The sequence below is a fragment of the Alligator mississippiensis genome, chromosome 12, assembly GCF_030867095.1.
Source record: "Alligator mississippiensis isolate rAllMis1 chromosome 12, rAllMis1, whole genome shotgun sequence".
Classification (NCBI taxonomy): domain Eukaryota; kingdom Metazoa; phylum Chordata; order Crocodylia; family Alligatoridae; genus Alligator; species Alligator mississippiensis.
In genome coordinates this window covers 49,093,887-49,107,131 of record NC_081835.1, presented here as the reverse complement: position 1 = coordinate 49,107,131, position 13,245 = coordinate 49,093,887, and the positions used below count along the sequence as shown (strand labels likewise).

At 49.4% G+C, this 13,245-nt stretch overlaps 1 protein-coding gene across 2 annotated transcripts; it reads left to right on the top strand.

Moving 5' to 3' along the window:
- The first annotated feature begins 9 nt into the window (after window positions 1–9).
- PRPF4 (pre-mRNA processing factor 4) lies at window positions 10–13,239 on the top strand. 2 transcript variants are annotated; one of them, XM_006268283.4, is made up of 14 exons: window positions 10–136; window positions 1,225–1,402; window positions 1,733–1,919; window positions 2,155–2,242; window positions 3,831–3,910; window positions 4,544–4,637; window positions 5,576–5,670; window positions 7,491–7,549; window positions 8,259–8,382; window positions 9,462–9,551; window positions 11,212–11,334; window positions 11,537–11,644; window positions 11,728–11,846; window positions 12,785–13,239. In XM_006268283.4, exons 1-14 carry the CDS (start codon window positions 20–22, stop codon window positions 12,976–12,978), a joined length of 1,656 nt encoding a protein of 551 aa, XP_006268345.2. In that variant the 5' UTR covers window positions 10–19; the 3' UTR covers window positions 12,979–13,239. The 2 variants fall into 2 exon arrangements, with proteins under 2 accessions (XP_006268345.2, XP_014458208.2); XM_014602722.3 differs by having other exon boundaries at window positions 11–130.
- Window positions 13,240–13,245: the final 6 nt, after the last annotated feature.

Here is a 13,245-nt window from a genome sequence, read left to right as displayed (position 1 = left end):
CCGGCCGGCGCCTCCCGGCATGCCCCGCGCGGCAACCCGGAACCAGTTGGGTGAAGACAGGCCCGTAGTGCGGAGAGTCCCTGCAGCGGCCGGTGTTGCCGTCGCCATGGCGTCCGCGCGGGGCCCTGCGGTGCGGGTGAAGCGGGGCTCGGGGGATCGGGGCGCGGTTGGGGCCGGGCCGGGCTGGGCTATGCGATGCGGGGTCTCTCGTTGCGTGCACCGGGCCCAGAGCGGGGGGAGGGAGTTGGCGTTTCTCCTTGTCCCTGATTGTGGGCGGCGCGGGCCCACCCCGTGAAATCTGCTTCTTGCCCGGGTCCGCCCGGCGCCGGCTCCCCGAGGTCCTGGAAGGGATCTGAATGCCCCCGGCAGGGCCATGGCCCCTGGTCCCTGGGTGAGAATCACCGCAGCGGAGGGGTGCACGGGAGTGCTGCGTAACACCGGTGGTTGTGAACACGTCGATCAGTTGTATCCCTGCAGCAGGTTTTAAGACTCAGGTAGACAAAGGGTTGGCTGGGATGATCCAGTTGAGGGGGGCCCTGCTTCAGGCAGGGGGCTGGACTGGATAAAATCGGAAAACGAGGGTTGGAGGGGACCTCAGGAGGTCACATCTAGTCCAACCCTCTGCTCAAAGCAGGACCATCTCCAACTCTACCGTCCCAGCCAAGGCTTTGTCTACCTGGGTCTTAGAAACCTCTAAGGATGCAGACGACGTCTCTGGGTAACCTGAGGCCTGTTCCAACCCTCGTTTTGTATGACTTTAGACTTAAAGTTGAAACATCCCGTTATAAATTTGGGATCATACCCTGGCAGCATTGCAGTTGCTGGGAAATTTGCTAGTAACTTACAACAGGGTTGGATTTTTGTGCCTTTATTTTTGACTTGCTGCCCAACCTTGTGTTTACTCCCTAAAAGTTGAAGGGATATGTGCTGTTGTTAAGCACAAATTGATATGAGTGCATCGGAAAGCAAGTCTGGGATATATTTTTACACGTTGTAAAGAGGCATAAATAAAGAAATCCCTGCCCGGTTTCCTTAAGCATAATTTGTGTTGAGGAATCCCTTCCCTGTTCAGAGCTAATGTTCTAGGTATAATTTCAGGGTTTCTGGTCTGGGTAGACCAGAAACCCTGAATGATTTGTGCAGCCAAAGCAGTTTGCTGAATTGCTGCTCCCAAGCCGGATACATACTGAACCAGTCTGTTAAAATCTTGCTTTTATTTTGTAGGCAACAAAAACCAAGATCTCAGACGAGAGTGATGCTCCCCCAGTCAAGAGACCTCATATCTTCTATGGAAGTTTGGAGGAGAAGGAAAGGGAGCGTATTGCCAAAGGGGAGCTGGGGCTGCTAGGAAAAGATGGGATGAAAGCTGCAATTCAGGCTGGCAACATTAACATTAGCAGTGGTAAGAACACACTCTGTATAGTGCTTTCAGCTTCTTTTCTTGCTTCTGGCTTAGAGATATTTAAAAAGACATTTTTGTTGGGGTTCAGCTCAGGGCTTTAGGACAGCCCCTGATCTGCTGCTGTGTTTTAATACAGAAATTTTGGCTGCAGAGACTACAAGCCATCCAGTATTCCATCATGATTTGAATGGGGGTGGGAAGTCCATTGCCAGCACTGACCGTCCCTACCCTAAATGGGCAAAAATATTTATAGCTTTTAATGGTTATAGTTGTCTAAGTCTCTGGTGCAGTTGTCATTGCTTCAATTTGATGGCTTTGTTTCTGGCATAGGTGAGGTCTTCGATCTTGAAGACCATATGAGTGAGCGCCAGGCAGAAGTGTTGGCTGAATTTGAGCGCAGGAAGCGTGCTAGGCAAATCAATGTTTCCACCGATGACTCTGAAGTCAAGGCCTGCTTACGAGCTCTTGGGGAGCCCATCACACTCTTTGGAGAAGGGCCTGCAGAAAGAAGAGAAAGGTGCTGTGTCTTGTCCTTTGTGTGGCCTGCCCTGTAACCAAATCATAAATCTCTTGTAAAACTCCTTGAGCTGTTGAGTGCACTGAATGCTGTTGCCCACTGTTCCTTCTCAGTGATATAACAGCAACTGATCAATTTCTTCTTCATTCACTCTTTACATCTGTCAGACATGGTCAAGAATGCCTGAGAAGTTATTGACTGAATCTTATTTAATGCTTGGTGTGTTTCATTTCAGATTGAGAAATATCCTCTCGGTGGTTGGCACTGATGCCTTAAAAAAAACGAAGAAAGATGACGACAAGTCTAAGAAAGCCAAAGAAGAGGTAAACATCTCTCCCATTCTTGGATTCTGCAGGTTATTAATGTAGAGAGAAGGAGACCATTTTATAGAAACCTTCAAATTCCTTCATGGACCATCTGTAACATTTCCAGAGCTCTGACATTGATTTTTTGGTATCATTAGACAGCCTGATAGTGTAAGGTGGACTTATCAGTATACGACTTATAGGACAGTGACATCCTAAGGCAGGGGTGGGCAAAATGGTGGATCTGGCTAGTGGTCAGACTTCTTTTCCCAGCAGCCCCTGTCCATGTTGCTACAGCCGTTTTCCATGGCTATCTCAGAAGTGGTGGCACTGTGACAGCGCGGGGCCAGGGTTTCCATGGAGACTGGCCCCAGCAGTGCTGGTAGGGCGCGTGGCAGGGCAGGGAGCTGCTCCGCAGCCAGGGCTGGGATCTTGCAGTAATGACAGTGTGGTCTGGAGCTGGAGCAGAGCCACAATCCATTGCACGTATGCCCCTGCCTGGGACTTGCAGGCAGTGTTCCCTCTAAGGAGCAGCGGTCCATGAGTGTGCCGCCTCGGCCTAGCATGGGACACTTACCAGAGGGGGCTGGGGGCTAGGGCTGGAGGCTGGAGCTGGAAGCCGGGAGCCAGGGGCTGGAGCTGGGGCCCAGGGGCTGGGCCAGAGGCTGGAGCCAGGGGCCAGGGGCTGGGCCAGAGGCCGGAGCCGGGGGCCAGGGGCTGGGGCAGAGGCTGGGGCTGAGGGCCAGGGGCTGGAGTCGGAGCCTGGTGCAGACTCCCTGGCTCCGAGGAAGTGCTTTGCTCCCCTGCATCAGGGCCGGGGAGTGGAGCACTTCCCCGGAGCTGGCGGAGCCCGCACCAGTCCCCCGTCCCAGCCTCCATCGCTGCCTTGCCTAACCTTAGGGAGGAACCGCTGCCTGCCCTGAGCGAGGCTCCGCAGGCTCCGGGACACTGCTTCACACCCCGGCACCGATGCCACGTGCCTCCTTGCTCCCTGAGGCGATGCAGGGGAGTGGAGCAGTGTCCCGGAGCCTGCAGAGCCTCACTCAGGGCAGGCAGTGGCTCCTCCCCAAAGTGAGGCAAGGCATCGATGGAGGCTGGGGCGAGCGGCTGGTGCAGGCTGCGCCAGCTCCAGGGAAGTGCTCTGCTCCCCTGCCCTGATGTGGGGGAGCGGAGCACTTCCTTGGAGCCGGCGGAGCCCATGTTAGGCTCGCGCCCCAGCCTCTCCCAGTGCACAGCCTTGAAAAGGCTGTCCGTGGCCACACTTTTAGTTGTGCACATGCACGCGCCTTAGAGGGAACCTTGCTTACAGGTAGCGGATCACAGCTCTGCCTCTGCTTTGGACCATGCTGTCACTGCCGCAAAATCCCAGCCCCAAAGCAGCTTCCCACCACCGCACTGTGGGCCCTGCCAGCCCTGGTAGAGGCAGTCTCTATGGAAACTCTCGTGCTGCACTGTCACAGTGCCCCTGCTGCTGGGGTCTCCATGGAAACCGGCCACAGCAGTACAGGCGGGGTTGCTGGGAAATGGAGTCTGCTGCAGGCTGGACTTTGACTGCTCTTGTCCTAAGATGTTCTTGAATTTGTTTGGTTTGTTTTCTTTTTTTTAGTATCAGCAAACCTGGTACCATGAAGGGCCAAGCAGTCTGAAAACAGCTAGATTGTGGATCGCCAACTACTCACTCCCCAGGTAAAGAAAGGGGCTGTAAAGCAAGCAAAATGAAAGAAGGTGCAAGCTTTTCTGAAGAGCAATGAACTCAGTAGATGATGGGCAGTGCAGGCGTTTGAGGTTCAGGATAAGAGGCAACACTGGACATGCAACAAAGGCTAGAGCCGAGCGTAACTGGACTTGGAGGTTGTGCGCTTAGTTTGAGTCTTGCCACAGAGTTTTGCTGGCAGAACTCCAGCTCACACTCAATACCTCTCTGCAGTGGCAGAACCTTTTTGTCTGTTGGTAGAATCATTTCACCTCTGCAAAATGGAGTAAGGCTTTTGCTGACACCCAGCGGCCAGCTGAAGAGGTTACAGACACCACTGTGCTTTTAGCTGCAGTTCAGTCAGCAGCTAGTGTCTTTCCACTGGACACTTCGTGCTCCAGCAGCCCAGGTGCAGAGCGGAGCTGCACAGAGCTACCAGTAGCAGATTGGTGTGCACATGCTCTGGTGGTTCAGCACTAGCAGCAGAGACGAAGGAGTGTAGATATAGCCTGAATAGTGGTTGTAAGACTCCAGCTCTGGGACAGAAGGGAAGGTAAAGGATCTGTTCCCTGCCCTACAGCAGGGAAGTGCAGGGATTCATCATTATAATTTTGTTTCTGCCACAGGGCAGTGAAGCGGTTGGAAGAAGCCCGACTGCTCAAAGAAATTCCCGAGGCTACGAGGACATCCCAGAGGCAAGAACTGCACAAGTCCCTAAGGGTAGGTGTGGTTTCATCTCAGCTACTCTCTCGTGATAAGACATCAGCAAGGGGTTAAGAGAACAGAATGCAGAGGCCTACACTAATCTCCCAGTACACATTATTCTTCCTTCCATGCATGTTGTGCTTTCACTGTGTTCTGCCTGTCCTCCCTTTTTTATCATCAGGCTTGTCAGTGGTTTGAGAGCGGGACTTGGCTTTAAATACTCTGCCTGCAGGACAAAAAACTGCAGAGACAGTTGTGCACAGCTGCATCTATTTCATCTGATGATAAAGAAATCCTCTCACTCTATGGATTTGTCATGTTCTCATTCACTGAGGCAGAGTGATTGTGTCCATTTTATTCTCTCACTCACTGCCTTGATAGCTGGAAGCCTTAAACCAGTGGAATTAAGATAACCAACACAGCCACAAAATTAATGCTTCAGCTGTGACTCTTGAGAAGCCCCTTTCCCTGTTGTTAAGGTAGATCAGGCAGCTAATTCAGAGCTTGGCTGAACAGAGGTAATTGTGCCGTAGTGCTAAATATCCTGGACACAACACCTTTAGAAGGGAGACAGCTCTTGGAAGTGTTGGCTCTATCCAGAGAACATCCTGTCACTCTCGCAAAAAAGTTCAACTCTAATTGTACCATTCAGAGTGGTATAAAGGCAAAGAGAGGCCCAGACCACTTGGGGCTTTCTGGATCAGAACCAGCGTGCTGATGTGCGCCTGCAAGCCTCTAAATAGCCGGCGTGAGGCTCACTGCTAGCTTAGCACTCTCAGGTCTGCTGCACAGTTAGTCTTGCTCTAGAATAACAGTTCTCTCTGGTAAGTGATTTTCTGAAGGCCTCAGTTTTTTCTGTGTAGATTTGTCTCCTTATCTACCTCCCAGAAGTAGAGTTTCTCTTACTGCTTCATGCTTTAGTCATTGATCCTGGCTTTTGTGTTTGGTTTCAGTCATTGAATAATTTCTGCAGTCAGATTGGAGATGATCGCCCCATCTCTTACTGCCATTTCAGTCCCAATTCCAAACTCCTGGCTACTGCTTGTTGGTAAGTTTCCTTTTACAACGTTTCCTATGGGGACAAAGTGGGGAGGAGAATACGAGTGGTCCTATGACAGGGTGGTCAAAATCAGACCCGTGGACTGAATGCAGCCTGCCAGTTGTTTATTTCTGGCCCACAACTACCCCTAAAGCACTCCACATGGGTCTGAGACCTGTCCAGAGCAGCCCTCACCAGGCATCTGCCCTATGCCTGCTGACAGCACTAACGTAGCCCCAGCTAGTGCCCATAGCTTCCCAGTGACACTGTTCCCACTGTTGGTGCAGGTGCCTGGGTACTGCTCATCTCCCCCCACCTCAAGCGGTTCCTGCTGTGCTGCTCTGGGCAGCAGGTAGTGTGGGGAAGCAGCAGTAGATATGGGGGTCATGTATTGGGTACTACATGCTGAACCAATTTCCGGGGTAGCTGCAGCTGGGTGGCTCCTGCCCCAGCCTATGGGGCTCTGTCTCCCAGCTGGCTTCCACTCACTTGGTCACCCAGTATGATGAACAACCACTTACAGGTGGCTGAGTGGATGGAAGGCAGCCCTGCTGGCAAGCTGCGCACACTGGTTGGGGCAGTGCTGTTGGTGAATGCTGGAAGGAGTGCAGTGCAGGCTGCCCTAGGCTGGAGCAGGCAGGGCTCAGCCCCAAGCGCAGTGCTATGGGAACAGCTGTAGACCAAATAGGGAGTGGGGAGCACGGACCGCACCTGCACTACCTGGGTGAACTCTGCTGCAGCACCCCCTACCCCCAGCTAGCTCCTGGGACCTATTGTGTGGGCAGCCCCCCAACACATGCACACCCCCCACACATACAGTATACAAGAGTGGAATTATTTTGAGCTATTATGCAATTGCCTCTACATTAACTATTACAAAAAAGGGACAACAAATATTTTAAAAAGTAAATTAAAATATGCTATAGTGACATCCTAAGGCAGGGGTGGGCAAAATGGTGGATCTGGCTAGTGGTCAGACTTCTTTTCCCAGCAGCCCCTGTCCATGTTGCTACAGCCGTTTTCCATGGATATCTCAGAGGTGGTGGCACTGTGACAGCGCAGGGCCAGGGTTTCCATGGAGATGTTTGATTTTTAGTATATGATTTAATTTGTTATCTGTAATTTGTTAAAATATCTTCTGCAAGATTTTGTGTGTGCAGCCCTCAACAACTCACCAGAACTTGTTAAGTGGTCCTCCAGCCAAAATAATTGTCCACCCTGTCCTATCAGATTTGGCTCTCAACAATGCTTATTCTTGCTTTTCTAAATCTTGCCTCCATCTCATCATAGTTTCTAGCAAAAGTCTGGGTCCATGGATCCATCTGTTCCCTATAGCAAGGTCACAAAGCATTCCCTCCTGCTTCAGTTCAAATGTCTGCCTTGTTTCCCTTCCAGCGTCCCAAGCAGGCAGCTCTGCCTTTCAGCTTTCAGTGTAGGCATACGTGTGTTAATGCAGTGTGTGAGATTGTGGCACACTGCAGTAGCTGGACCACAAGGAGGTTCTGCGTTTGCTGCTTATTCATATACATACACAAGAGTGGCACGTTTCCACTTCTGAGCTGGACATTGCTCTTTGCATTGACTGAGAGGTCTTGCCTCCTAGTAGTTGAGCCCTTACTGAGCAATCACTCCTGAAAACAGAGGACTTCTCTTCTTTGTGGTGATCCTCCCACCTCTGCCCTCAGTCACCCTGCTAGGATCTGTCTCCCATGGGAAGACATTAGCTCAGCTATTTTCCCATCTCTGTTTTTGAGCTTTCCCTATGGGGCTCATGCTCCTGTCTGCACTGTGGCCATTTGACTCTAGCCATGTTTTTTTGTGTTTAACAGGAGTGGGCTGTGCAAACTCTGGTCTGTGCCTGACTGCAGTCTCGTTCACACTTTACGAGGTAGAGATGTGCTTTTATAGATGATCTTTTTCTAAGTCTCCTTGTCCCCATTCCCCTCTGAGTCCAATTACTATAGTAACCACTTCTGTTTGGCTACAGAAATGTTGGGAGCTGAATGCTTTGGATGCACTTTCTGAACAGTGCTTGGTGTGTCAGCTGCTGACTGAGAGCTGAGCACAGAAAAGCTTCAGTTAATTAGGACTCACTTTCCATTGATTGCTGGTGCCCTGAATTTGCTTTTTTCATAGATAGTTGAAATCACAGTGTTTTTTTTTATTTTGTGTTGAAAAATGTTTAGACTAATATCAACATTCCTATCCAGTCCACACTGAGTAGAATTGGCAGGTCTGTGTTCAGTAGACCAAACTGGGTTTTGAGCTTTGACCTGGTAAAACCTTTAGCACATATTCTTTCCATTCCAAGAGTGTAGCTTTTCCCCACAAAATACATTATGTTTTAGAAGTGCGGACACAGGCTTCAGATGCTCCAAGAGGGTGACACTGGATTTGTTGTTGGCTTGTCTGCTGGGTGTAAATGTCTGGTAGCCACTCTGCAGCTTGATCAGCTTTTAATTCAGAGTAGGAAACAACCAAGCATTCTTTGGCCTCTGCTCAACTAAATGGTAATGAAATGAATGGTGCTTCTCTGAAAAGGTGGTAAAATCAGCCAAAATCATACCTGCATATTTTTTTACATGGTGTCTTCTTAGGGCACAACACCAATGTGGGAGCAATTGTATTCCATCCCAAAGCTACTGTCTCCTTGGACAAGAAGGATGTCAACTTGGCCTCTTGTGCAGCTGATGGTTCTGTCAAACTCTGGAGCCTGGAAAGGTCAGAACAACACTGGGCACACCATTGCAGTGTTATTTCTTTTACTTTTTTGAGCACTTAGCAGCTTCCTGTAAGTGTGACCTATTCTCAGTTATGCTTTGACTCTCACCTTGATAGACTTCAACTTCTTCCACTTGCCAAGGGACCTGGGGAAGCAGGGTAGAGTAAGTCCTTGGCTGAGAGTCAAACAAATCTGTGTCTTACTGAATTGTTGCCTAGCAGTCCAGTTTCGAGCAATTGACATTGCTCAAGTGCTGCTGAAGTCTTAAACCTCTGGAGCAAGATTGGGTGTTTTGTGCCAGCCCTTCATCCATAAAGAAATTCCCAGCCACTGGTAGCAAGGAGTTAGCTTGTCACATTGCCTCTTGGTGAGCAGCAAATTCCAAAGCAGATGGACCATTCATAACCGTGTCCCAGAGGCTCAGTGGCTTAGATCAGGATCCATGACTAAGCACTGCCACAAGACACCTCTTTGCAATGTCCAGCCACCCAGCTGGCAAGATGAGAATAATGAGGGTCCCAGACTTCAATGTCTGGGTGGGGGTTTTGTTTTTTTTAAGGAAAAGTCCTGCCTTGAGTCTCCAATGAGAGGCAGGTGGCTTTAAAGGCCTGTGCTCATACTCTTAGCTTAAAGGGGTGGTTTTTAATTGCTTCTGGCATGGCAGCAGTAACCCTGCTCTGGGGGGAGTTGGTGGTTTGTCCCACAAGAAGACACAGTCAGTTTCCTCTCTAGTTGGCCTGCTCAGAGTGGTGTTTGTTTCTTTTTGATACTGTTTCAGACCTTCTCTTAGTAGCTGGGTTTTTTTGCAGCTCTTGTAAATAAAAGGGGCTTCTGATTTTGTAAATTGATTCTTGCATTGGGGAATCTGTAGCTCTGAGCTTACCTAATGAGAAGGATGCGAATCCTTACTTTAAGTGTTAACTTTGTGAACAAGTTCTAGGAATAGTAGGCAGGAAGTGGGATTTCTGAACTCCCTGTGCTGCATGTTTACAAATGGCAGCAGAGTCTGCGGTAGCCTGGGCAAAGAGTACATGCTCCCTGGACAGCACCTAATGGTATTGGTTTATGTTTCTTTCAGCGATGAGCCGGTGGCAGATATTGAAGGTCATACCATGAGAGTGGCACGAGTGATGTGGCATCCCTCTGGGAGGTTCCTGGGCACCACTTGGTATGGGGCTTTGGTTTGTCATACTCAGAGAGTCGAGCATTAGCTCTTGAATTGGATGAATAAGGAGGCATTGCTGTTTGTTTGCAGAGTGGGGTTGAAAAACTGATGTTGCCTGGTGAAGTGGAAGAAGAAGAGAGCATATTATGCCTTGCTCACAAACAATTCAGCCTGGGTCATACCCAGCCATTATTGGCAACAAGCCACAGGTTAATCTTGTCTGTGCCACTGAAAGGCAAGTAAGCAAGATTCCATAAAGATATCCTTCCCTTCTCTCTCCTATGATAGACACTCTTTTATTTTATTCCCATGTTAAGACAATGTTATCTGAATAAAATCTATCCCATACAAACAGTGCAAGGTGAAATAGCCTGTTACCGTTTTTGAGATGTGCTGGTTGCCAAAGTGCTACCACCAGGCTGTGCCATCACCTTGCTGTGGTTATCCTTGATGTCAGTCACTACTAAGAAATGAGCATGAAAATAATGATTCTCTCCTAAAGGGATTATAGGGTCATTGAGTGTCAGTTAAGACCTATAAACCACTCCTAGAAGAGGGTTTAATCTACACTGCAACCCAGAAGTGATTACATAGTCTAGAGGTATCTGAAAAGCTGGCTCCAGAAGGAGCTGTGTAGTATAGTTCCTATGAAATACCCTTCTGTGTCCACACTCAATCAAAAGGTAGTCCTCATAGGTCACAGTGACCTACTCTGTGCTCCTCTCCCTTCCACTCCAATTCCAGACACTTCTCCTGATTCATGGAAATGAAGTCTCTGCTCTTTCTGGTGGCCATCCTGTGTTCATAAGGAGCAGCTTACAACATATTATGCCTGATCTTTAAAGTATTACATGCCTCTGAATGCTTTCCCACCCCTATTTTCGTTTGAACACTGCCCATGTCCAAATGCAGTGTCTGTTTTCAGGCACCCCCATGGTAAAAAATGCTGATCTTCCTAAAGGATGTGATGCTGAAGTGCAGACTTGCTTTGGAAATCTGAAGTACTAAAAGCACAGGAAGGAGAAGACAAACCAGTACTTGTCACTGGGCAGGCCTGTCAGCTCATCTGAAATGAGCTCTCAGCCATAACCTGTTGCTTGCTTTCTGTACAGTGAGTTCCAGGGAACCTACCAGCAGAATGAAAGCCAAGCAGTGTGCTGCAGAGGAGCACTGCAGCATGTGGGGTGAATACAGTTCCCAGTGTGCAGCCAGTAAATAATTGTTCCTTGTTTTTTCCTATGGAGCTCACTCAGAATACCACTAGTAGGGTGGGATAGGCAGGCATTCTAACAACCCCACAGGTGTTTCTGGGTTTATGCCATATTGTGCCATGTTTTGCCTTACTCTGTGGGTGACATTTTCATTCTGCTGGCAGGTCCCATGCTCCCTTTGGCTAGCTAGATGCAGCTTTCCTGCGGTATTAGAGAAGCATCCTCTTATCTGTATAATGAGGCATAGCATCAAGGACTTCCTAGTCTTTAGGGTGAGCAGGATCATTCCTTGCCACCCCATGCTGTGCAGTAGATAATGTGCTGGACTGATTTATAGAAATGGGTCCTCATTTCCTGCATGCCTATTTCAAATGCCAGCACCAGGCAGCCTCATAGTCTGACTGGACATGTGAGAAACCCACTGAGCTGAGCCATTATCTTTGTCTCTGCAGCTATGATCACTCCTGGCGCCTGTGGGACCTGGAAGCTCAGGAAGAGATTCTTCATCAGGAAGGGCACAGCAAAGGGGTCTATGACATTGCTTTCCACATGGATGGATCTCTCGCTGGGACTGGGTGAGATTTGCTTTATGAAGAGTCTCCATGTGGAACATTATATTAAAGTTTAGTCACTCAGTCACTGTCCCTGTGGGGAATTCCCTGGGGTCGAGCTGACAGTTTCCTCTGAATTGAATGCTGAGAATTAGCATTTGGGGCTAGCAGCTGCTCTTGCAAGTCTAAGTCATGTGAATGTTTGGGGGTTTTTTTTTTCTCTTAGTGGCCTTGATGCCTTTGGCCGAGTGTGGGACTTGCGCACCGGACGCTGTATCATGTTCTTGGAGGGTCACCTGAAAGAGATCTATGGGATCAACTTCTCCCCAAATGGGTAAGGAGGGAACTGGTGCAATTTAGATGGGAGCTCATAATGTCCATTCTCTACATAATGTCCGCTCTCTTCTCCCACGGCAGATACCACATAGCAACTGGCAGTGGGGACAACACTTGCAAGGTGTGGGACCTCCGCCAGAGGAAGTGCATTTACACTATACCTGCCCACCAGAACCTAGTGACAGGGGTGAAGTTTGAACGTGAGTATCTCCCCTCCTGGGTCTGTTTCCTAGCTAGCATTTCTCCTAGTTTATTGGTGCTGATGTGGCTTGGATGAGTGAATGTGCAGTAGATACATAAAACAATTTCATAGTAGTTTCATAGTAGCTAGGGTCAGGAGGGACCTGAACGGATCATCTAGCCTGACCCCCTGCCACAGGCAGGAATGAATGCTGGGTTCACAAGACCCCAGACAGGTGATCATCCAACCTCCTCTTGAATTTGACCAAGGTAGGGGCAAGGACCACTTCCCTGGGAAGTTGGTTCCAGATTTTGGCCACCCTAACTGTGAAATATTGCCTTCTGATCTGTAACCTAAACCTGTTCTCCATCAGCTTATGACCATTGTTCCTTGTCACCCCAGGTGGTGCTGGGGAGAAAAGGGCTCTGCCTGTTTGCTGTTGATCTCCTCTGATGAGTTTGTAGGCAGCCACCAGGTCCCCCCTCAGCCTCCTCTTGCTGAGGCTGAACAGGTTCAGGTCCCTCAGTCTCTCTTCATAGGGCCTGTCCTGCTGCCCTCTCACCAAGTGGGTGGCCCTCCTCTGAACCCTCTCCAGGCTGGCCACATCCCTTTTGAAGTGCGGCACCCAGTACTGGACGCAGTACTCCAACTGCGGCCTGACCAAAGTCACATAGAGGGGGAGGATCACCTCTCTGGACCGACACCTTTGGATGCATGACAAGGTATGGCTGGCCTTGCTGGCTGTGGTCTGGCATTGGCGGCTCATGTTCATCTTGGAGTCAGTAATGACTCCAAGATCCCGTTCCGCTTCTGTGCTTTCAAAGTTTGTTGGCACCACAACCACAGAGCATAACTTTTGCCTCCAAGCCAAATAGGGCTGTAGTTTACTGTAAACAGCAGAAGAACTGTCATTCCTGTTTGCAAATCTCACCTTTTCTTCTTTCTTCTTCACTGTAGCCAATCATGGGAACTTCCTGCTCACAGGCGCCTATGATAACACAGCAAAAATCTGGACGCATCCAGGCTGGTCCCCATTGAAAACACTGGCTGGCCATGAAGGAAAAGTAATGGGACTGGATATCTCCTTAGATGGGCAGCTCATGGCAACATGCTCGTATGATAGGACCTTCAAGCTGTGGATGGCGGAGTAGTCAGTTTAGAACTGCTAGTGATCTCGGACAAGGACTGAGAAAAAGCATCAGCCGCTGAACCAAATAGAGTGGCTGGAGTCGCTGGCTGGTATTAGCTTTCAGGCTCTTTAGCCGGATTAGAGCTGGGCTGTATTCTCCTCCCTCGTCTAAGTTTATTTTTGTATTCTTCCCGTTGTTTCTGAGGTGAATTCTGCTTCCCATCTCTGTGAGCATAATGCAGTTTCTCCTCTCCTTGTTTATAAATGTTTGTAAATACCCACATTCCAC